Source organism: Nilaparvata lugens, chromosome 9, assembly GCF_014356525.2.
Source record: "Nilaparvata lugens isolate BPH chromosome 9, ASM1435652v1, whole genome shotgun sequence".
In the NCBI taxonomy this organism is placed as follows: domain Eukaryota; kingdom Metazoa; phylum Arthropoda; class Insecta; order Hemiptera; family Delphacidae; genus Nilaparvata; species Nilaparvata lugens.
The window spans coordinates 15,712,733-15,739,629 of NC_052512.1; the positions used below are offsets into that span (position 1 = coordinate 15,712,733).

At 35.1% G+C, this 26,897-nt stretch overlaps 1 protein-coding gene across 5 annotated transcripts in view; it reads left to right on the forward strand.

The window, feature by feature from the left end:
- The first annotated feature begins 368 nt into the window (after positions 1-368).
- Positions 369-26,897, forward strand: part of LOC111062167 (putative fatty acyl-CoA reductase CG5065) — a 72,226-nt gene continuing 45,697 nt past the window's right edge. For 2 of the 5 annotated variants that reach the window (XM_039435551.1, XM_039435547.1), the window contains exons 1-4: positions 369-468; positions 1,819-2,018; positions 25,124-25,327; positions 26,408-26,656. In XM_039435551.1, coding sequence (XP_039291485.1) covers positions 25,124-25,327; positions 26,408-26,656 — 453 coding nt within the window. In that variant the 5' untranslated portion in view covers positions 369-468; positions 1,819-2,018. Of the gene's footprint in view, positions 473-835; positions 883-1,818; positions 2,019-25,123; positions 25,328-26,407; positions 26,657-26,897 lie in introns of those variants that run through there. The other 3 variants (XM_039435549.1, XM_039435548.1, XM_039435550.1) reach the window with 3 other exon arrangements.

Consider the following 26,897-nt stretch of genomic DNA (forward strand, 5'->3'; position numbering starts at 1 on the left):
AGATGCGCGGGAACACTAGCGTCAGGTGATCAATTTTCATAACGGCAAGGAAAGTTGTGTGAGTGCGCCACACCAGATTTTTTCGGAAAGCAATACTCTACTTACCTATGGTAATAGGGCAAGGAAAGTAAAAACAGGCCATTGCCTTAAACTTTTTCAATTTCCCAATTAAGTATCGAATAAACTTAGTTTCTTTTGATAATGCTCCTCAATGACAGAATATGGTGAATCTCAGTATGAATGTCATCAAGCAAATGACAATTATTATCCTAACATAAATTCTGCACCGAAATCATAGCTGTAATTACAATTGTGTTCCCCCTTCTTCACTCCAAGGTTCTTCTTCCATTGTTTTCTAAAGCGGACCGGTCGTGATTGTCCGTCAGTTCTTCACCGATTCTCAGACCGGCAACTAGTTGTTGTTTTATATCTCTTCTCCTTGTCTTGACATTCCACTCGTGTTCAGTAGTATGTAATCATCTCTTTCTCTATCTCTGTCATAGAATAAAGATAAATAATGAATTGATAAAAACAATATAAAAATCTTGTAGTACCTTTATTTTTTTTAAAAACTTTGAAATTGTTCAACAATTATTTTCGACCCCAACTTGGGTCATTTTCAAGTTGAAAATGACATTTTCAACTAAAATAAAATGACCTTTTATTTAGTTAGTAAAAGAGCATACATTCTCAACTAACATAAAATGACATTTTCAACTTGAAAACGACCTAAGTTAGGGTCGAAACTGGTTGTTGAACTATTTCCAAGTTTTAAAAAAAATAAAGGGTACTACAAGAATTTTATATTATTTTATTAATTTGTTAAAGAGTAGCCCATGTGTGTGAGTGAAGTGTTTAAAAAAATATATATTTTCTTAAAATGTATGAATTCAGGTATATAGTGAGGTCCACATTATAATGGCAGTGTTTGATTAGCAATGTCTAACTAATAATTGATTAACAAATTATTTATTATTTTCTTGTGTTTGCTATCCTTGTCTATCATTCAACAAAGCGGATGGCGCTATCTCTTTCTCGCTTTGCTTTGTTGCCAGATCGTAGAATTGATAATTAATTAACCAAATATTCCATCCTAATTATGATATCATTGGAAAATATAATTTATTGCTTGATAAAATATAATTATTGATTATTTTAAACAATTGTATTTTCAACAATGTAGAATTAATAATCAATCAACACAATATTCCCTCTTAATCATGAAGATTGATTATAAAATTATTGAAAATTAAAATATCTTGCTCAATAAAATATAATTGACTGTTTCAAACGAGAATGAACAGTTGATATTACAACAATAAACCTGTATCAGCTACCGTCTATAGAAGGCATTGACAAGACAGAGGATCGGCAACGCTGTTGTCCTATCTTCCTTCACTGCCATTTCAACTTGGGCCTCACTATAACTTCCTTATCTATTTCACCCCACACCTCTTCCTCTAGAGGTGCGTTTTCGTTTGTGCGTAAATTTACGCAAGCATTGTTGACATTCATATTGTCCAAATTTCAAGTGTGCTAAAACAGCTGATCAAATAACTTTTCATTATTTGTCTTTATTATTAAATAATTAAACATTTATAGTAATATCATCATATTGCCATTTGAAACTATAGAAGAGTATAAGCTCAACCAGGCCCATTAAAACATAATTGAGCATAATCTTTTAGGTTATGTAGACAGATTGGAATCTACCAAATCTGAGATCCTCACCCTGTCGTGGTCGACGACGGCATTTATGCACAAACGAAAACCCAGCTTAACTTGAAAACTGTTTTAATTTTCTTCACTCTTTTAAAGTTCTATTAAAACTCAAACTGAAATTAAAGTAAGTGTTCTTAAATTTTAACCAAATCACGGTCATCGTTATAAAGTGTCAATAAATCATCAAACTGGTAGTGATAGTTAAACGTTACCAATAGTTGCCTAGTGATAATTCAAGAGAGATTGGAAAACCTTCATCACGGACATTTGGACTTATCTGCTGCTCTTCTGATAAGGTACGACTCATTTCTCTATTATTCTGGTTTAACAGGCTGCTCTGTGAGATTCTTTTTTAACTATGAAAGGGCCGGTTTCCGTGCTGGCGATTTAGCTAAGTTCTAGATTTTAAACAGCTGGAGACAGGAAATTAGCTTTCCAATACGGGGTGCAGTCGCAGTTTTAATAACAGTGGTAGCAGCTTTTATTTTCTTATTTCTATATTTGGAAACGTTTTTCCTTGACGAAATTGAACATTTCTAAATAATTCGAAATAGCTGAAACTTTACACTATTTTCTCTTTAATTTTTTGGGGTTTGATTTTCTAGTTTTTACTTTCATTGCCCTACTACCTTAGTTAAGAAAAGTATTGCTTTCCAAAAAAATTGAGGTAGACTACCCTAATTTCAAATTTTCTATACGTTTCAAGGTCCCCTGAGTCCAAAAACATGATTTTTGGGTGTTGGTCTGTGTGTGTGTATGTGTGTGTGTGTGTATGTGTGTATGTCTGTGAACACGATAACTCCATTCCTAATTAACCGATTGACTTGAAATTTTAAACTTAAGGTCCTTATACCATGAGGATCCGACAATAAAAAATTCAATTAAATTGAATTCAAAATGGCGGAAAAAATGGCGGGTAATTACTAAAAAACCATGTTTTTCACAGTTTTCTTGAAAACGGCTCTAACGATTTTTTTCAAATTTATACCATGGATAGCTATTTATAAGCCCTATCAACTGAACTGAGTCTCAATTCTGGGAGAATTGCAGGAGCTCCGTAATATTCTTAAGAAAAATGACAGATAATCACTAAAAAAACCATGTTTTTCACGGTTTTCTCAAAAATGACTTGACCGATTTTTTTCAAATTTATAGTTATTTATCAGCTCTATCAACTGGTATGAGTCTCCTTTCTGGGAAACTAATGGGGGTCCTTGAGAAATGGACGTAGTAACCTCCTTCTCGTGCATGAGGTAGGTAGGTAGAGCAGTTCATAAGAGGAACACATAGTCGAGATATTTCATCTGTAGAACAGCTGTTTTGACGACTTTAAAAAAATGACGACTAAAAAAAAATAATCGAATTTCACAATTTACACAAAGGAAAAAGTACTCTGAAAACAATTATATAATTATACACATATACAGAAGTCTGATCGTAGTTTCAAATATGAGCAAGGAAAGTTGTGTGAGTGTACCACACCAGATTTTTTAAATTCAATTCCAACGTGACTTCGACAATGACTACGACTACGCCCCGTTTCGGAGAGCCGATTCTCTTACTCCAGATGTTTAAAGTCCAGAACTTAGCCAAATTTAATCCCGAGCTCGAAAACCGGCCCTAAGGCGGGATGCACACCGGAGATCGCGTTTCGTGAAAAAAGTTTCAGGAAACGTGAAACGAAAGTTGCTCGCAATCGACTGATAAGATTAAGCAGGGAACGTTTCTTTTCTATGCATGCGCGAGTGAAACTGATTGCATGAAACAAGTTCCATGAAAGTGGGCTTCACGAAATGCGTTTTCTCCGGTGTGCATCCCGCCTAAAGAGCTAAGTTCTAGACTTTAATCAGCTGGAGACAGGAAATTGGCTTTCCGAAACGGGGCGTAGTCGCAGTCCACGTTCAAATTTAATTTCGAAAAATTAGAAAATAGAACACCAAATAAAATGAGGAGAATATAGTGTGAAGTTTCAGCTATTTTGAACCATCTAGGAATGTTTCATTTCGTCAAAGAAAAACATTTTCAATCATAGAAATGAGAAAATAAAGATTATCCTAAAAACTGCGACCAAGCCCCATTTTGGAAAGTCAATTTTCTGACTCCAGCTGTTTGAAGTCTAGAACTTAGGTAAATCCCGAGCTCGGAAACCGGCCCTAAGCATTCCTCATTGATAAGAACAATGATCCATATTCAAAACATGCAGACAGTTCAATTAATTGATCAATTCAACTCTCATTATCGGGGCAATGAGCTTCGCTCGTTATTTATTTATTGATAAACAGAACACAATTCTCCAAAGTGAATGAGGAAGGACAAACAGCCACAGCCCAAAATTGTTTCTTCCCCGAATTTTGATTTATACACTTCTAGTAGTTCTGTGGACAGTAGACCTCACGCAGGATTCTCATCCACAAGTACCCGATTGAAACTGTAGACCTTATGGAAATACAGCAATAGACTGGCTTCTCCACACATCTGTGTAATCACTTGTCAGCTGATTTATGATGAATAATTCTATAGTCTGATTTTTACTCTAGTATTGGCGTATGAAGGAGGCTCCTTTTTCCTTTCATATTATCCTTGAGATGCAAAATTTCGTAAAACCTTGTATATACGTCGACGCGCAATTAAAAAAGGAACATACCTGCGTTTCGCCGTAAATGCGCAACATAAAAACATATAAACATTTAAACATTAAGAGAAATGCCAAACCGTCGACTTGAATCTTAGACCTCACTTCGCTCGATCAATAAATGGTCCAAAAAGTAGGTAATGTTTCATACATTTGAATTCAGGTCCGATTTTCAGTCCAAATAATTGAAAACATAAAAAGTTCTAATTTAGATTGTTTACATACCAAATTGAATGAATAGCACTCACTAATCACTTAGAACTGTAAAATAATAATTGAATTTGAATATTATGATATACCATGTCATGTCAACAAATCAGATTATTTTGATCGAGTCTATTAAAATTTCTAGATTTTCTCGCGAGATACGGTAAGCTGATTGATTACACAACTGATCTCCCACCGAGGCACACGCATCTTCTGTTATATCGACAGACGACAAAATTATCATCTATTTTTCCAAGGATAAATTATCCTTTTCATGTTCTTCAGCGAGTTTCCCCAGGAATGAGACCTAGTGCAATCGAATTTTTATATCATAAACCTACTATGTTCCAAATTACTTGAAAATCGTTAGAGCCGTTTTCGAGATCTGTTGGACATAAATAAATATAAATAACTGAATATGAAAAATTAATATAAATAACAAAATAAATAAATATATTTAGAGATTGCTCGCTTAATATAATAGGATTATCATCCACCTTATTAGCCACGCACAAGCCTAGAGCTCATGTGGGCATCACTTTCAGCAATGAAAAAACTCCACTATATTTCAATGATTTTGTTCGATGTGCAAACATAGATTATATTGGAGTAAATTGTGAAAAGCTGTCTGAAACACGACGAATTTTCATCGAATATGATCACATACACACTGTAAGGTCCACGTTATAATAACAGTGTTTGAAGAGCAATGTTATTGCTATCCTTGTCTATCATCTAACAAAGCTGATAGCGCTATCTCTTTCTCGCTTTGCTCTGTTGCCAGATTGTAGAATTAATAATCAATTAACAAAATAATTAATCTTAATTATTATATCATTGAAAAATATAATTTCATGCTTGATAAAATATAATTATTGTTTATTTTAAACGAGAATGGACAGTTAATATTACTTAATTAAACATGTATCAACTAACGGGAACAGAAGGCATTGGCAAGAAAGAGGATCGGCAACGTTGTTCTCCTATCTTTCTCTACTGCCATTATAACGTGGACCTCACTATAGTAAAATTCATCATTAAAAAATTGATTTCTTGATCACGTGCACACTACAATATTATATTCGATATTTATTCCAGCCTTTGAATACAAAGGACTTGTACAAATGAAGGGCACAGTGGAAGACCATCGGTCACAAAATTTTCCACTTCTTCTTCTTCTTCTTCTTCTTCTTCTTCTTCTTCTTCTTCTTCTCCTTCTTCTAAAATAAGAATATTGTTCGTTTTTCCTCTATGCACTTCAAATATCAGAGAATCAATTACATCATATATCATAGTAATAATAGATTTGTACCTAGCCTACTTCAAGAACAATGGAAGTTGTATTTTTTTAGCTAAATACTTATTTCTGTAGCATTCTGTAAACTGAAATTACGTGTGACGTATATTCCTCGATTCGATTCATTTGTTTAGTTTTTATGCCTTCTATAGATAAGACGATAGCTGATACAGGTTTATTGATGTAATATCAACTGTTGATTCTAGTTAAAAATAATCAATTATCCTATACAAAACGAGCAATTTCTGTTTATATGTTTAGATGTTTTTATGTTTATATAATATCTGTATGCGACCGGATCTCGAAAACGGCTCTAACGATTCTCACGAAATTTGGAAAAAAGTGGGTTTATGATATGAAGATTCGATTGCACTAGGTCTCAACCCTGAGATAACTTGCTGAAGGACATTAAAAGGATATATACGTCCTTGGAAAAACAGCTGGAAATTTTGTCGTCTGTCGATACAGTAATGGAAGAGAGTGAACGAGTGCATGTGTGGGATCATCCAGCTGATCTAACGAGAAGAAAAATTCAGCAAGATGAACTTATTTTCGTTAATTGACTTTTTTTTACTTTCTTTACCCTATTACCATAGGTAATAAAAAACCTATTATAATAGGTAAGGAAAGTATTGCTTTCCGAAAAAAAATAAGGTACCCCAATTTCTAAATTTCTATACGCTTCAAGGTCCCCTGAGACCAAAATGTTTTGGGTATGGGTGTGTATGTGTGTGTGTGTGTGTGTGTGTGTGTGTGTGTGTGTGTGGTGTGTGTGTGTGTGTGTGTGTGTGTGTGTGTTGTGTGTGTGTGTGTGGTGTGTGTGTGTGTGTGTGTGTGTGTGGTGTGTGTGTGTGTGTGTGTGTGTGTGTGTATGAGTGTATGTGCGTCTGTGTACACGATATCTCATCTCCCAATTAACGGAATGACTTGAAATTTGAAACTTAAGGTCCTTACAATATAAGGATCCGACACGAACAATTTCGATCTAATGCAATTCAAGATGGCGGATAAAATGGTGAAAATGTTGTCAAAAACAGGGTTTTCGCGATTTTCTCGAAAACGGCTCCAACAATTTTGATCAAATTTATACCTAAAATAGTCATTGATAAGTTCTATCAACTGCCACTAGTCCCATATCTGTAAAAATTTCAGGAGCTCCACCCCATATATCCAAAGTTTGATTTCAGATTCTTAATTATCAGGCTTCAGATACATTTTGAACAGAAAATGTCGAGTGGAAAAGATTGAGCATAAAAATCTCTACAATTTATGTTCAGTAACATTTTCACCTAAAATTGAAAATAAGCTCGAAATGCGAGAAAATAAGATTATTCAATTGCAAACTGTTGGCAACTGTTGATTCTATTAAATGATTCACTATGAAGAGATAGCACACATCGTGTGTCTCCAGCGTTATTGTTCTGTCACCAGCTGGCTAAGATCTTAGAATAGTAGACTCTTATGCGCGGGAACACTAGAGTCAGGTGATCAATTTTCATAACGGCAAGGAAAGTAGTGTGAGTGCGCCACACCAGATTTTTTAGTTATATATATATATATTATATATATATATATTATATATATATATATATATATATCTGTATGTGACCGGATCTCGAAAACAGCTCAAACGATTCTCACGAAATTTGGAACAAAGTGGGTTTATGATATGAAGATTCGATTGCACTAGGTCTCAACCCTGAGATAACTTGCTGAAGGATATAAAAAGGATATTTATACGTCCTTGGAAATTTTGTCGTCTCTGGATACCGTAATGGAAGAGAGTGAACGAGTGCATGTGTGGTATCATCCAACTGATCTCACGAGAAGATAAATTTAGCAAGAGGAACTTATTTTCGTTTATTCCTTTTGTTTTCTTAGAAAACATGTTTACTCCAGAAAGTCCAAAATAGTAACTAGATGATGTTAGTGTAGAATAGTACATAGTATATTAACAAATATTGTAGCAAACATAGTATATCATTCTAAATCGAATTCATAGTATATCCATTTGTAATGTTGATGATGTGTTTGCTTTTGAAGTGTGAATAAATTGTTATTTTGATGAGTGATATTAGCTTAACCTTGATTTTGTTTTGGACTGTAGTATAAACTTAAAAAGGGAAAGTTTTGGGCATAAGCCAGTTGTGCCTCCTCATATAACTGTAAAAATAATTGAACGACTGAGAAAATGAATAAATAAATATGAACTATAAATTCAATCTTTGGTTACAAATTTTCTATGCTTTAACACTTCAGAGCAAAGCTCGGTCCCCCGATATTATTTCATTAAGCAATGAATTTTATTTTTCAATGATTTTCTAATTAATTTTCAAAATTAGGATGAAATATTTTGTTAATTAATTAGTACTACATAATCAATTAATTTAATTTAAAATAAATATTTAATTTACATAATTAATTAAATAATTTAATTTAAACACAGTTAATTAATTAGTAATTCTACATCATTAAAAGACGATCTGGCAACAGAGCAAAGCGAAAACGAGATTGCGCTATCAGCTTTGTTGAATGATAGACAAGGATAGCAATACCATGCTAGTGAAACACTGTCATTATAACGTGGACCTCAATATAAACATTCCTCTTTGAATGCATCATAAAAACATTGTGCCCCTCATAATTTTAAAGCACTTGAGAGTGCTGAAAGATGGAACAATACACCTATAAACTGAAAATGATATTACTATAGTGAGGTCCACGTTATAATGGCAGTGTTTGATCAGCAATGGTATTGCTATCCTTGTCTGTCATTCAACAAAGCGGACAGCGTTATCTCTTTCCCGCTTTGCTTTGTTGCCAGATCGTCTTTTAACAATGTAGAATAATTGACAAAATATTTCATCTTAATCATGAAAACTAATTAAGAAAATATTTAAAAATATAATTCCTTGCCTCATAAAATATAATCGATTATTCTAAACAAGAATGAACCGTTAATAGTACATGAAAGGATGTCATATGATACATGATTCCGATACAGGATTTCCAGAGAAAAGGTATGGTGAAAACCGCACATCGATATCTCAAACCTTTCAAAATTTATTCTCATTCATTTCCTTTATTATAGTATAGAACCATTATCCATCTATCTATCATCTTCTATACTATAATAGAGGAAAGAACTGGCTCAAACACGTATACACGTGTAGAGGATAGGAAAATTATGTTTGACACATCATCACATCTGAACTACTGGACTGATTTACTTGAAATGCTACTTATAAATTCTCAATCATCCGAGGATTCTTATAGGCCTATTCTCAATTCTTCTGGATTTCATTACGTAAAGTTTTAAAATAGACCCTTACGAAGCACGGGTTACCTGCTAGTTAATAATATTTAAAAAATATTCCATCTTGATTATGAGATTATTGAAAAATATGATTTCTTGCTTAATAAAATATAATTGATTATTCTAAACGAGAATGAACCGTTAATATTACATTAATAAACCTGTATCAGCCACCGTCTATAGAAGGCATTGACAAGACAGAGGATCGGCAACGTTGTTCTCCCATGTTTCTCCACTGCCATGTTAACGTGGACCTCACTGTATGGTGAACTCCATCTTATACTGTCAGATAGCCTCTTCAAAACATCAATGCCTCCCCCATTTAACTAATACTGACAGAATGAACTAGATCTCACTCCTCAAGAAACACTTATTCTGGTTACAAAACATAAAATCTTAAAAATGACGCTAAATTTCAGTTTATCTGAGCTTTGTGCATATTTTTCTGTTCACAATATTCTTTTTTATGTGTAGATTACTCAATACTAGACTTTGTGAAAGTTTACTTCTTTACACTGTACTTTCTAAGTGTCTTTCAAAGAGGAGTTTTTCGATAGTGAATGGATACCATCACAGTTCCCTATTGAGAGACAGAGAGGGAGCGAGAGATTGATTGAGTACTATATTTATGTAGATTACAATATATACTGGCTTATACACTGATATACAATAGCTTACAATACAGCAGCATTTAGATGAATTTACAAAACATAAACTGAGAAAATAATTATTGAGCTGTATATAATATGAAAAAAAAACAATTTGTAATAACTATAGATAATATTGTTATGCATCAACATAAATTGGCGGAGTTTGGACATATCAATGTCCATTCTTTGGAAAGAATATTCGAAGTATTCTTCCCACTAACTCTCTACAGAGAGGGAGAGAGAGATTGATTGAGTACTATATTTATGTAGATTACAATATATACTGACTTATATATAATAACTTACAATACAGAGAAATCATAGATGAATAAATTTACATAATATTGACTAAGAAAATAATGATTGAACTGTAAGTATATGATATGAAAAAATCAATTTGGATTAACTATGGATAATATTGTAATGCATCTACATAAATTGGCGGAGCTTTGGAAATATTGATGTCCATTCTTCGAGAGAGAGAGAGAAAGAGAGAGAGAGTGAGTGAGTGAGAGGGAGGGAGACAGAGAGGGAGAGAGGGTGATTGATTGATTGATTGAGTACTATATTTATGTAGATTATAATATATACTGACTTATATATAATAGCTAACAATACAGCAAAATTAAAGATGAATTTACAAAATATTGACTAAGAAAATAATGATTGAACTATAAGTATATGATATGAAAAAATCAATTTGGATTAACTATAGATAATATTGTAATGTATCTACATAAATTGACAAAGCTTTGGACATATTAATGTCCATTCTTCGGAAAGAATATTTAAAATATCTTTGCCAGTAACTCTCTACCAAAGAGAGAGGGAGACAGAGAGAGAGATTGAGAGAGAGAGAGAGAGAGAGAGAGAGAGAGAGAGAGAGAGAGAAAGAGTGAGTGATGGAGAGATAGAGATAGAGTGAGAGAGAGTGAAAGATTGATTGATTGATTGAGTACTTTCTTTATGTAGATTCCAAATATACTGGCTTATACACTACTTATAAACAATAGCTTACAATACAGCAACGTTTTAAATGAATTTACAAAACATAAACTGAGAAAATATTATTGATCTGTATATACAGAGTGAGTTAAAAGCCCGAGAACGGCTTAATATCTCATACACAACAGTTATTTGACGGTGGCCGTGATTGGGGATCCTACTCAAATTGGAAATACTACTTTACTATGACTTCAAAAATCTGGTCCCCAATCTTGGAACCGCCATATTGAATGCAACTTTATTTTTTTTAATAGGAAGGCGGTCATGCGATACATGATTTCGATACGAAATTTCAAGAAAAAAAGAATGGCGAGAACCGCATATCGATATCTCAAACCGTTTAGATGATATTCACATTATTAATCAATACATTATGTATTCATTTCTGATATGCATGATATTGATAAATAATGTGAATATCTTCTGAAACGGTTGAGATATCGATGTGCGGTTTTCATCACCGGAGTTCTTAAAAAATATTTTGCGCAATTTTCTCAGTCATGAATATAATTTAACGATTGTAGTGACTTGTTACTTATGGCTACTAGATCCTCTATTCGTTGTCCGTTTGTCGGTTTGTATGTTCGACAATTACTCTTGATTGCTTTTATCAAACAACTTCAAATTTTCAACATAATTATATTTGAAATATACAGATCGATTTCGTTGGCCAACGTATAAAATGAGCGCTGCTATCCAGAGATTGACATTTTGGTGTAAGGGTGAGCATTCCTGACCGGCAATTAGGAGGTAATGGGTTCGATTCCCGGGCTGACAAATAATTTTTGAATAGCAGAATTCCCATCTAGATGTTTGCCCTGTTATTTGTTATCAATATTTGCTGTAGCAGAAATCTTCGGGGTCATTTACAGCATTTAATTTCGGGTTTCGTTTAATCTATATAATATATAAAAGCGAAATGGCACTCACTCACTGACTGACTCATTCACTCGCAGAACTAAAAATCTACCGGACCAAAAACGTTCAAATTTGGTAGGTATGTTCAGTTGGCCCTTTAGAGGCGCACTGAGAAAACTTTTGGCAATATTTTAACTCTAAGGGTAGTTTTTAAGGGTTTAAAGTTCGTCTTTTAGCATGTATATTCTTCTTATTCTCTTAATTATAATTGAAAAATATCCATACCATAATGTTAATTTAGAACTATAATCTGGAGAGAGTACCTCTTCGAAACAGTGAAGTTGTTAGCTGGTAACTAAATTAATAATTTTGTCAGGTTGACATTAAGTTGAGTTGACTTTGTTAGGTTGGCACCAAGTTGAAGATTGAAATGCATTTATCGCGGAAAAATTGATTGGGCACTGCTACTTCAATCAGAGCTATTCCTGGGAATATTATATTACTAGCCGTCAGGCTCGCTTCGCTCGCCATATCCGTTTAGCCATGATCCTTGATTGGATCGTCCTAACATAAATTATAAAAATGCTCAAATGAAAAATGCAGGCGAGCGAAGCGAGCCTGCTGATCTCTTTTTTCGACGATCCAGTCGGGGGTTCAGGGAGGGATAAGCGAGCCTGACGGCTAGTAATAATCATAAATATAGAATCGTTGATGATTCTTCATAAACGGTTTTTTCAACTGAGTTGAAACAACTAGTTTGATCAGTTGAATCTGCCATCTCAGTATATTGATTAGTTAACATGATTGTTCACATTATGCCCAGCAAACTTCCACAAACCCTTCTGAATGAGTTTCACAAGCACGTCACTTTCGTTCTACATCTTACCACATTGTTATTATGGACTCCTTGAGACTTCAGAATTGACAGCTAATTACAATGCTATTATCAAGTGAAGCGGAACACTGCTGCTTCAAAATCAATCTATTCGCTGAACCCATCTACTGATCTCTGCTTTCTATTCGATGCAGGGGTGCCCACAGCATGTTTTGATGTCGCAAGTTGCGACATGAGGCTGAATTATGGAGGGGTTTTTGGAAAAAACTAGGGAAAATGGGGGGGATTTTTCAATATACAGTTTTTAAGTACCTAAATGGATAAAAAATTTTGAGAATTTTGAGGGGGGATGGGCACCCCTGATTCGATAATCACTTGTTAGATCAACCTCTATCCATAGCTCTAATATCATCCAAATCTGAGTTATTTGCATTTCTCATGAAATCCATGAGTTTTTCATCATTCATTTTTGAAAAATGGTCGGAAATCAAAATCGCTCAAACTCTCAGGAATGATAGGTACTACTTGACAAGAGGAACAATAATATGTCATCACATTGGCCAAATTCACCCCTATTCTCGAGTTATTAGCATTTGAAGATAAGTGATTTCTCTGATCTGTGAGGGAGGGAGAATTTTCTATGTTTCAGTGAATTGTAGCGAAAATATGTCTCCTATTATAGCACATCATTTGTTAGTTCAACCTCTATCCATAGCTCTAATATCATCCAAATCTGAGTTATTTGCATTTTTCATGAAATCCATGAATTTTTCATCATAGATTTTTGCAAAAATGGTTAGAAATCAAAATCGCTCAAACACTTAGGAATTATATTCCTTGACAAGAGGAACCAGGGGTACCCACAGCATGTTCTGATGTCGCAAGTTGCGACATGAGGCTGAATTTTGGGGGGGATTTTTGGAAAAAACTACGGAAAATGGGGGGGATTATTCAATATACAGTTCTCTAAGTACCTAAATGGATACGAATTTTTGAGAATTTTGGGGGGGGGATTTTGCGACATAGACCATTGAAAGGATGGGCACCCCTGAGAGGAACAATAATATGTCATCACATTGGGGGAATTCACCCCTATTCTTGAGTTATAAGCATTTGAAGATGAATGATTTCTCTGATCTGTGAGTGTACAGGTAAGATTCTATGTTTCAGTGAATAACTCTCCCCGTATTGTATTGAAACGTCTCATATTAAAGCACGACACTTGTTAGGTCACCTCTATCCATAGCCCGAATATCAACCAAATCTAGGAGATTTGCATTTTCCATGAAATCAATGAATTTTTACTTTCCTTGCCCTATTACCATAGGTAAGGAAAGTATTGCTTTCCAAAAAAATTAAGGTACCCTAATTTCAAGTTTTCTATACGTTTCAAGGTCCCCTGAGTCCAAAACATGATTTTTGGGTGTGTGTGTGTGTGTGTGTGTGTGTGTGTGTGTGTGTGTGTGTGTGTGTGTGTATGTCTGTGAACTCCATTCCTAATCAACCGATTGACTTGCAATTTTAAACTCAAGGTCCCTACTCCATGAGGATCCAACAATAAGAGATTCAATGAAATTGAATTAAAAATGGCGGAAAAAATAGCTATTCTCGAGTTATAAGCATTTGAAGATGAGTGATTTCTCTGATCTGTGAGTAGAGGAAACATTTTATGTTTGAGTGAATAACTCTTCCCGTATTGTAGTGAAACGTCTCATGTTATATCAAAACACTTGTTAGGTCAACCTCTATTCATAGCCCGAATATCAACCAAATCTAGGAGATTCGCATTTCTCATGAAATCCATGAATTTTGCATTCATCCATGAATTTTTCAGCTCGGGTTTTTGCAAAAATGGTCAAAAATTGATATCGCTCAAACACTGATGAATGATAGTACTATGGTATGTATCCATGCCCCATGAATGAAATTCATTTTCAGAAGAAAAATTTTAATCTGGGCTTCAAGTTGCACGAGATTGATACTTTCAGAATCCATGTGCAAAATCATTCCCTTTTTTCCGGTATGCAATCCACAATTTTAACATGTTTTGATGCGAACAAACACTACCCTACTCTCTCTTATTATATAGATTGAAATAATTGAAAGCAAATTGTTTCATTTTAATTAATTTGTGCAATTGAAGGTTTGTACATACAAACGTTGAGCAGAGCTGGAACACAGTCTGTTATGACAAGAGCTTTGGGAAAAGCGAGACATCTATATAATAAGAGAGAGTATAGTGAAGTCCACGTTATAATGACAGTGTTTGATTAGCAATGGTATTACTACCCTTGTCTATCATCCAACAAAGCGGAAAGCGCTATCTCATTCTCGCTTTGTTCTGTTGCCAGATCGTCCTTTAACAATGTAGAATTAATAATTAATCAACAAAATATTCAGTCTTAATTATGAAAGTACATTATGAAATTATGAAAAAATATAATTTCTTGCTTAGACAGACATTCTTCTTTCTCTTCGTCTCATTCTCCTCCCTCTCTACATTAAGATTAGATATTTTTTTAATTAACTATTAATTCTACATTGTTAAAGGACGATCTGGAAACAGAACAAAGCTAGGAAGAGATAGTGCTATCCGCTTTGTTGGATGATATACAAGAATAGCAATACCATTGCTAATCAAACACTGCCATTATAACAAGGACCTCACTAGAGGAGCTTTGTCGAATGATAGACAAGAATAGCAACACCAATGTTACTGCCATGGTATTACTATTCTTGTCTATCATCCAACAAAGCGGATAGCGCTATTTCTTTCTAGCTTTGTTCTGTTGCCAGATTTATATAATGTAGAATTAATAATCAATCAACAAAATATTCAATCTTAATTATGAAAATTCATCATTGGAGGATAATATAATTTCTTGCTTAATGAAATATAATTGATTATTCCAAACAAGAATGAACAGTAAATAAACCTGTATCAGCTACCGTCTATAGAAGGCATTGACGAGACAGAGGAACGGCAACGTTGTTCTCCTATTTTTCTCCACTGCCATTATAACGTGGACCTCACTATACTCTCTCTTATTATATAGATTGTAATTTATTGGGGTAATTGAACGCATTGTGTTTCATTTTAATCAATTTGCGCAATTGAGTGTCTGTACATACAAACGCTAAATTCGAGAGAGGAACACGAGGATGACAAGAATGTGGGATAAAGCGAGACTTGTTGGCAAATTCTATGACGCATGAGTTTTGAGTTTGTTTGTTAGGGTTAGTATTTTGTCGGCGGGGGAGGGGTGGATGGGAAAATGGAGTGGCTCTGGGTCAAAGCTTATAATTCACTGTGAACCTCCATTTCACTCACCCTAGTAATACACTCTCCTACTCTAGAATGCATTATGCATCCTCTGCTCGGCAATGAAAGTCTAATTCTCTCTATCCCTCACACACTCTCTTTCTCACGCTCTATCTCTCTCTCTCACTCTCTCTGTGAGGTCGGAATGGGACTCGTTGCGTTGTCACATTCATTTGATAATTGAAAATGACATCCAGCTACAAGCCAACAAACAAATAATAATTTCTTTGACTCATGTTTGCATGAAATCTAATAAAACACACACACACACACACACACACACACACCACACACACACACACACACACACACACAGACACACACACACACATACCTCTATCTCCTATCTTTTCCTTTTCCAAACCTCTTTGTAATCTTTCTTCACGCTCTTATTTCTCTCACTCTCTCACTCTCTCCATTTTGTCTCTCTCTCATTTGTTGGAACAACGCCGATTTATGAAGTTACATCACAATATATTATCGTTATTGTAATTGCATTCAATTTTTTTTCTCATTAATTAATCTTTTGTACTTTGTAAAATTCGTTGAATAATTAGCAACACCGTCATTTGATGTAAATTAGTTTTTAAGCCAGTAAATATTGTAACATACATGAATAAAGAAATCTAATCTAATCCTCCTCCTCCTCGTTCTTCTTTATCTCCTCCTCTTCTTCTTGACCTCCTTCTCCCCCTTATCATCCCCCTCCTCCTCCTCCTCCTCATCCTCCTCTTACTCATCCTCGTTCTTCTTCTTCTTCTTCTTCTTCTTCTTCTTCTCCTTCCTCCTCCTTATCCCACTCCTCCTCCTCCTCCTCCTCAACTTTTTTCTCTCATTCCTCCTCCTTCTCTCTCTCCTACTCTCCCACCTCCAGCTCACTCTTCTTCTTCTTCACCTCCTCCACCTCATACTCCTCCTTCTCCTCCTCCTCCTCCTCCTCCTCCTCCTCCTCCTCCTCCTCCTCCTCCTCCTCCTCCTCCTGCAACTCATACCCCTCTAAGAGAATTTTTGATATAATCTTAGAGCTCAACTCTGTACACTCCTTGAAGCTTTTCAAGGGTTAAAATCTGGTTGCCTTGGAGATGTTGTTCACTTCAAACGTTCAACAAACTATTAGAAAAACATCAATGCATCTTATGAGCCAGTAAATATTGTAACATACATAAATAATGAACTCTAATCTGATCTCTCTCTCGAATATGCCAGTAAATATTGTAACATACATAGATAAAGAAATATAACCTCATCTAATCTAATCTCTCTCCATCTCTATCAATCTCTCATTCTCACTCTCTCTCTCTCTCTCCCGGTATTGATGAGAAGTATATTATTTCATATCCTTTCCAGAAAATCAACAATAATATTAGTCTATTGTTATGAAGTTACATCACAATATTATACTATCGTTATTCTAATTGCATTCAATCTTTATTCTTATTGATTAATTTTTCTACTTTGTAAAATTCATAGAGTTCATAGAATGTTGTTAGAAGGTGATCAATTCCAGTGACTAGTAGTTTTGCGAACAGTAGACCACACGCAGTATTCTCATCCACAAGTTCCTGATTCAAACTATAGACCTTATACAACAATAGACTGGCTTCTCCACACATCTGTGTAATCACTTGTCAGCTGATTTATGATGAAGAATTCTATAGTCTGATTTTCACCCTAATATTGGCGTATGAAGGAGGCTCCTTTTTCCTTTTATATTATCCTTGAAATGCAAAATTTGCAAAAACCTTGTATATACGTCGACGCGCAATTAAAAAAGGAACATACCTGTCAAATTTCTTTGAAATCTCTTACCGCGTTTCGCCATAAATGCGCAACATATAAACATTCAAACATTTAAACATTAAGAGAAATGCCGAACCGTCGACTTGAATCTTAGACCTCACTTCTCTCGGTCAAATATAGAATTTGAAATTGTTGTTTGCAGCAAAGAAAATAAAAAAACCTCAGATCCTTTTCCCAATTGAACCCTTCCACCCATAATACTGTGACTCATTTTTCCTTCTTCTATAGTGAGCTCCACGTTATAATGGCAGTGAAGAAAGATAGCATAGCAACGTTATCGATCCTTGTCAATGCCTTCTATAGACGGTAGCTGATTGACGTAATATTAACTGTTAATTCACGTTTAAAATAATCAATTATATTTTATTAAGCAAAAAATTATATTTTTCAATAATTTCTTAATGAATTTTCATAATAAAAATGAAATATTTTGTTGATTGATTATTAATGTTGTTAGAAGACGATCTGGCAACAGAGCAAAGCAAGAAAGAGATAGCGCTATCCGCTTTGTTGAATGATAAACAAGGATAGCATCACCATTGCCAATCAAACACTGCCATTATAACGTGAACCTCACTATAGGTATGGGACAAGGAAGTTCAAGACCCACATTTCTTTAAGATAAAAATATCCATGGAAAGAGATGGTGAATGAATGAATGGATGAGGGAGGGAATTGTAAGGGAAATAGAATCATATTGTATTTTTCTCTCAAAAGCCGACGATTTATAAGTTTTTAACTTTTTAAAAGTCTTAGAAAGAGAGTGAGGATAAAGTTTTCACCTTCTGCAATTGTCTAGATAATGTTGGCTCACCGGCTACAATTCAATATAACCAGGATACTTTCAAAACTTCTGAATTCGCAACTGTTGAAGACTTTAAACTTCCTAACAAATTTCCGTCATCACTCATCCGGCTCCACTAGGATGAAGACAGCGTATTTGAAAAATATAACATTTATCTCTGACAATTTCTTCCACAAAGACTTTGGTGAGAATGAAAAGAACCCGAAGAACCCGGGTTGTCGGTTGCCTGAAGAGAATAGTATGTTTCCATTGCCAACTTATTAAGCTACTAGTAGGTAACCCGTGCTTCACAAGGGTCTATTTTAAAACTTTGCAAAATGAAAACTTGACGTAATAAGAAATTAGAAATTTGAAAATAGGCCTATAACCATTCTCGGTTGATGAAGAATCTTAATGCAAAATTTCAAATCAATCAGTCCAGTAGTTCAGACGTGATGATGTGTCAAACATAATTCTCCTACATCACGTACGTGTATGAGCCAGCTCTTTCCATTATTATAGTAAAGATGATGGATAGATGGATGATTCATCAGTATCTTTGAATGAGAATAACTTTTGAACGGTTTGAGAAATCGATGCGGTTTTGATGCGACAGAAAATCAGTTATTTTTATTCGAATAGGATCCCCAATCATACCTATCTATCATCTAGTGTCCCTTTTAAAAGAAATGTTCAGCTGCTTCTATACAACAACTGGAAGCATGACAAATTGAAAACTTGACGTAATGAAATCTTGAAGAATTTAAAATAGGCATAAATAACCATCCTCGGTTAATTAAGAATCCATAATATGCAAAATTTCAAATTAATCAGTTGAGTATATTTCATACGTGATTATACGTCAAACATAATTCCCTATTCCTTACGAGTATAAGCCAGCTCTTTCATTTATTATAGTACAGAAAACTGAACAATAATAATAATACTTTAAAAACTCACAGAATCATATTGATTTTTCCAATACATCAATAAATTTTAGTTCGATTAGGATCCTCCTTAATTTGAATCAGGCAGCTTTTTGTTTTCCCAATTCCAAACGAAATACCTAAAATACTCGTTTCAATGGGAATTCGTGTCTGATTGTACATTATAACTGGAGAATATAGATCATTACTTATTTTATTGTGATCTATTCATGATTTTCTCATGAAATTCAATGATAGGCCTATAGCATGAAGACTATGTCTAATTAATTTGTACTGGTGGCAAAATTTTACATTAAAAATAATTATTTGATAAAATCCAAGTTCAATTGTAATGAAAACAAATTCTTTCAAATAATAATTGATGATAATACGATTCGAGGGAAAAAATTGAGAACAAAAAATTGGGAAGCATCGGGATGCGAATCGAGGATCCATCTGCTTACGGAGCAAGCTAGCGTTCTACCGTTGCGCTAGACGGCCGTTCGAAAATGATAGTCTTGTAACAGCATTATAAACTCCTCATAAAAAAACACACTTTGGTCTGCAACAATGTAGCCTATGCAACTTCATGTACGGTAGCATAGATTTGAACATTAATTCTGGAAAATCTAGAAGGAAAATTGAAATTTGGGCTTCCAGGTGCACGAGATTGATATTTTTAGAATCTATGTTGAAAATTTGGAGATCTAAATCATTCCCGTTTTTCCGGTATGCAATTCACAAGTTGACATGTTTTGATGCGAACAAACGAACAAACACAACCCTACTCTCTCTTATTTTATAGATAGTGAGGTCCACGTTATAATGACAGTGTTTGTTTAGCAATGGTATTGCTATCCTTGTCTATCATTCAACAAAGCGGATAGCGCTATCTCTTTCTCGCTTTGCTCTGTTGCGAGATAGTCTTCTAATGATGTAGAATATTAATAATTAACAAAATATTTAATCCCAATTATAAAAATTCATTATGAAATGATTCTAAATTCAAAATTTCCAGCACATATATATTATTTTTGGACATAAATTGAACTTTAACTTCCCACAGTAAGAACATAACCAATTTTTTCGGACATTATTATTATTATTTATCAAGATTTGGAGACAGAATAGTTTTAGTCTATGCCTGTTGTTCTATCCCGATCATATTTATATGATTTGTGATTGTATCAACTAATAAATAAATAAAAAATCTGGTGTGGCGCACTCACACAGCTTTCCTTGCCGTTATGAAAATTTATCACCTGACGCTAGTGTTCCCGCGCATCTCAAGTCTACTATAATTCAAAGATTTGAGCCAGCTGGTGACAGGACAATAACGCTGGAGACATACGAGGTCTGCTATCTCTTCATAGTCAATGATTGATATTTAATGGAATCAACAGTTGGAAACAGTTTGCAATAATTGGATAATCACATTTTCTCGAATTTCGAGCTTATTTTTGATTTTAGGTGACAATGTTAGATCTACTGAACATTAATTGTAGAGATTCTCATGCTCAATCTTTTCCATTCGAAAATGTTCATTTAAATTGTATCTGGAGCCTGATAATTGAGAATCTAAAATCAAACTTTGCTTAGATGGGGCGGAACTCCTGAAATTTTTACAGATATGGGACTGGTGGCAGTTGATAGGGCTTATCAATGGCCGACTATTGTAGGTATATATTTGATCAAAATCGTTGGAGCCGTTCTCGAGAAAATCGCGAAAAACCCTGTTTTTGACAACATTTTCGCCATTTTCACCATTTCTTGAATCGCATTTGATCGAAATTGTTCGTGTCGGATCCTTATAGTGTAAGGACCTTAAGTTCCAAATTTCAAGTCATTCCGTTAATTGGGAGATGAATTTATCGTGTACACAGACGCACATACACTCATACACACACACATACAGCCAATACCCAAAAACCATTTTTTTTGGACTCAGGGGACCTTAAAACGTATAGAAATTAAATTCAGAAATTTGGGTACCTTAATTTTTTTCGGAAAGCGATACTTTCCTTACCTATGGTAATAGGGCAAGGAAAGTAAAAACAGATCTACCGATGGATGTTGGATGACGCAATGATTATAACAGCTGATTTCTATTTCTGTGTGTGGCCAGCTCACAAATCTTCTCCCATAAGGATAGCATGCAAACTTTGAAGGTCCGTAGGAAAGAGTCCTGAAGACGGATAATAAATTTGATAGGCCATAAACCTGGTCCTGAACATAACGAACAAAACTAAGAAAAAATCATCAAATTCGGTGCACACATAAAAAAGTTATTGAATGTCAAAATTTGAGGCTCGATTTTTATTTATATAGATTTTCATAATTAAGATTGAATATTTTGATCAGTGATTATTGATTCTACAATGTTAAAAGACGATCTCAATAACTCATGCAATACATATATTTAGGATTCAAAAGTGGGCAGTTAGAGTGATGGTGGTTGAATCTATTAGAGCAAGTTGTAGAGGTTATTTCAAAGAGTTAAAGATTCTCCCACTACCAGGTGTATATATTTTGAAGGCTCTTTGTTTTATTGCTAAGAATAAAGATAGGTTCAATACAGGAGAGTTGTTCCACTCATACAATACCAGATATAGACAAAACCTCAGAGACGACATTCATCGAACTGGTATGTATGAGAGGGGGGTAAAGAGTGCAGGAATTCGGCTTTATAATTCATTGCCAACACGCATAAAATCTCTTACAGGTGAAAAGTTCAGAATTAAGGTGAGGGATGAGTTGTTGCAGGTTTGTCCTTATTCCAGTGAGGAATTCTTTTTTCATTATGAAACGCAAAGATTGATCACTTAGATTATAATTGACAAATCCTTATACCCCTTTCATAGGTGGTCAGTGGGATGAAAAAAATTAAATGAAATGAAATCTGGCAACGGAGCAAAGCGAGAAAGAGATTACGCTATCCGCTTTGTTGAATGATAGACAAGGATAGCAATACCTTTACTAAACGAACACTGCACAGTGTAGATGTTCTCCAACTAAGAACACTTTCAACCCTCTCTCATTCGCTCTTTCTCTCTCTCACTGTTCCTAGGCAAATAATGATCAAGTTGGAGTGCCAGTATTGTTCAGGTCAGTCCAATGAATGTCAATGGCAGTTGATCAGGCACGTAGTAATCATTAATCATTAATCATTACTGGAGCTGAACCAATTGAGTAGACTCAATTATCGAATCATCCATCAATTTCTGAGTGATTTGGTTAGCTTTTCTTGATGACTGGGGGCCAATCATATGATTCACTCAATCAAATAGTCTACCAGCTATGTGAATAATGCTATTGTACTTCCCCCTGTAATAATTATTATCCACTACTGGAGCCCCTGGGCTGCAGAACTCGCTCAAACTGCCGTTCATATTCTGTCAGCTTTTCTATTGGAATTCACGGTTGAAATCGATTTACAATATTCACTGCAAACATTATTGACCGAGCGAAGTGTGGTCTAAGATTCAAGTCGACGGTTTGGCATTTCTCTTAATGTTTAAATGTTTATATGTTGCGCATTTACGGCGAAACGCGGTAATAGATTTTCATGAAATTTGACAGGTATGTTCCTTCTTAAATTTCGCGTCGACGTATATACAAGGTTTTTGGAAATTTTGCATTTCAAGGATAATATAAAAGGAAAAAGGAGCCTCCTTCATACGCCAATATTAGAGTAAAAATCAGACTATAGAATTATTAATCATAAATCAGCTTACAAGTGATTACACAAATGTGTGGAGAAGCCAGTCTATTGCTGTATTTTCATAAGGTCTATAGTTTCAATCAGGAACTTGTGTATGGCAATACTGCGTGAGGTCTACTGTTCACAGAACTACTAGTCTATTCAATCATTCAGAATTATACATCTTACAGAAAAGTACCAAATCAATAATAAAAATATTATAATAAATATCGGGGCACCGAGCTTCGCTCGTTATTTATATTTATTGATAAACAGAACACAATTCTCTAAAATGATCGTGTTTATATTTCACAGCTGGCTACATGTCATCTTATGAATTTCGGGGATGCGATATTTTGATTTTTCACATACTCACTTTTTTACTATCTACAGCTGTTTCAGCCAAGGATGAATTATCCTTTCAATGTCGTTCAGCGAGTTTTCCCAAGGATGAGACATAAAGCAATCAAATCTTTTTATCATAAACCTACTATGTTTCAAATTTCGTGAAAATCGTTAAAACCAGATATAAAAATAACCAGATATATAATACAGAAACTGCTCGCTTGATATAATAGGATAATACTGAGGGTGATACCCACATAAGCTCTTAGGATTGTGCGTGAGTAATGAGTGAGAGGGATGATGGGGGCATGATGAGTGATGGCGACTACTTTTTAGGTAGTCGGGACCGACGTTTTATCGTCTCCTCCGAAAGACAGGTTTGTCAATGCAGACGGTTTTGTTCGCATTGCAATATTTGTGTGATTCCCCATTTATCCAATACGTTCTATATTCCTGCTGATTGTATGTGTTTCTTCTTGCAAATGGAGAATCTAATCTAATTTCTAATATCTAATTTTAAAGTCAATATTACTATACAGTCCGTAAATATCTTTTGCTCTTTAAAATATAGATTAAAACGTTTCAAACTATTGAATAAGAAGCGTCCCAAGGACATTTCTATAGTGAGGTCCACGCTATAAAGGCAGTAGAGGAAGATAGGAGAACAACGTTGCCGATCCTCTGTCTTGTCAATGCCTTCCATAGACGGTAGCTGATACCGGTCTATTGGTGTAATATTAGCTGTTCATTCTCGTTTAAAATAATCAATTATTATATTTTATCAAGTAAGAAATTATATTCTCCTGTAATTTCGTAATGAATTTACATCATTAAGATTGAATATATTTGTATTCCGAATTAGGAACAAGCAAAACTGGTACAAAAACCGCCTTTTAGCGCACCAGGTGGAATTTTTATCAACTACAATCAGGAAATTCCTGATTCGAAACTTGTAAACAAGGTTATGTTCATAGAATGCATGTAGTAATGTCAGCACAACCAGGTAATTTTTCCTGTTTCTCAATTATTATTTTCTAGATTATTATGACAAAATAGTGTAAGTTATTTGGACGTGAATGTCTTTGCAGTGCTCGAATGCAATTCCAGTCTCGGCTGACGCCTCGACTAGAAACATCATTCTCGCCTGCAAGAGGCCCCTTCCCGTCCTTGTGACTTAAAATACTATATTAATAATAATTGATGTTATCATTAAATAGTGCTGACACCATGAAATGAATCCCATTTCAGCAGTTTCTAGTTTTACTAAAATGAGGTCCACGTTTTAATGGCATTGAAGAAAGATAGGAGAACAACGTTGCCGATCCCCTGTCTTGTCAATGCCTTCCATAGACGGTAGCTGATACAGGTTTATTTATCTAATATTAAGTGTTTATTCTCGTTTAAAGTAATCAATTATACTTTTAATCATTTCAAGATAAAATATTTTGTTAATTAATTGTCCATTCTACATTGTTAAAAGACGATATGGCAACAGAGCAAAGCGAAAAAGAGATAGCGCTATCCGCTTTGTTGCATGATAGACAAGGATAGCAATACCTTTGCTAATCAGACACTGCCATTATAACGTGGACCTCACTATATATTCTATTTTGAGGGTGAGTGTAGAGGGGACTTGACAAAATAAAGAATTTTGTCATTATAATCAGTCATTACTGACAGATGAATGTGAATTGTATTAGAAATTTGTCTGTTTTTCCCATCAGATGGCCGAAAATGCTGGCTCAGCTATCGCCGAATTCTACAAGGGTCGGTCAGTGTTGATCACAGGGGCGACTGGCTTCATGGGTAAGGTGCTCGTCGAGAAACTGCTATTTGGATGTCCAGATCTGAACAGAATCTACGTCCTCATCCGAAGCAAACGGGGTCTCCCCCCTGCTCTCAGACTGGAGGAGATGTTCAAAGCACCAGTAGGTAGTCCTTTTTTCCTTTCGAATATGAATAACTAGTAGTTCTGTGAACAGTAGACCTCACGCTCAGTAAGTTACATTGACCTGTTGTTATGTTTTCTCAAAAATAAATAAATAATTTATCAATTAAAATGTCTAGAAAGAATCCTAAATATATAGAGCTTTCTGTCCTATCGTACCGTGTCGTGTCGTCCCGGAATGTGAGTGTGAGCGCTGTTATCAGGTCTGGCTGCCGTCGATACGCCAATCCAATCAACCCATCAGAGAACATTCTGTGTTGTCGTGTTGGCGAAAAATCGGTGTGTTGAAATTAACAAAATGAACTCCATAATTCTAATTTCCAACAAACTTCATTTCTCACTTTTCATGATTTTAGAAATCTTAATGTTTTATTTCAACACACCGTTTTTTGCCACCACGACAACACAGAATGTTCTCTGATGAGTTGATTGGATTGGCGTATCGACGGCAACCAGACCTGATAACAGCGCTCACACTCACATTCCAGGACGACACGTCACGGTACGATAGAGCAGAAAGCTCTATGTCTATTAAGGATTTTTCTAGACATTTTATATTGATAAATTATTCATTAATCTTTGCGAAAACATTACAACAGGTCAATGTAACTTACTGAGCGCGAGGTCTACTGTTCAGAGAACTACTGGAAGAACCCTAATCACGTGACACATTCTCAGAAAGAACCACTTGCTACTCACTACTGTCATAGAGAAACAATAGCGTAAGTAGATATCCCATGGTTTAGAGTGTTTATGTCGCAACTTTTACTGTTATCTCAAGCTGATTACTGTCGAATATTGTCGATTTTTACTGTTTTGACAGGGTGAGAGTGTATGAACGGCACAATATGAGAGACTACCAGCGTCTTAAAGCTTCACGGGAAAGAACTACGTGGACTATGGGCTTGAGATAACAGTAAAAGTTGCGACATAAACGCCTTATACCATGGGATATCTACTCATGCTATTGTTTCTCTATGCTACTGACTAGTCAAGATTAATACAATTCCTACCCTCTACATGTAATTATTGTATCAAACAATAAAGTGTATGGTTGCAGTTGTTTGATCGTCTCCGCGTTGGCCACCCGGAGAGGTTCTCGAAAGTGACAGCAGTGGAGGGTGACGTCTGCCTGGCCGACCTGGGCGTATCAGCCTCCAGCCGGGCCACCCTGGTGACGCAGGTCTCTGTCGTCTTCCACTGCGCCGCCTCCCTGAGACTGGAGGCCGGCCTCAAGGAGCTAGTCAACGCCAATCTGGAAGGGACAAACCGCGTTCTCCAGTTGTGTTCCCAGCTTCAACACATCAAGGTTAGCTTACTTATAGCGAGGTCCACGTTATAATGGCAGTATTTCATTAGCAATGATATTGCTATCCTTGTCTATCATTCAACAAAGCGTATAGCGCTATCTCTTTCTCGCTTTGCTTTCAATTCAATTACAATACTTTATTGCCAGAATTCAACAACGCAACAAATAAAGGTTAATGAATCAACACTTATTACAAGAAAATAAAATAAAATTAACTACCGAGAACTAAAAACTAAAAATT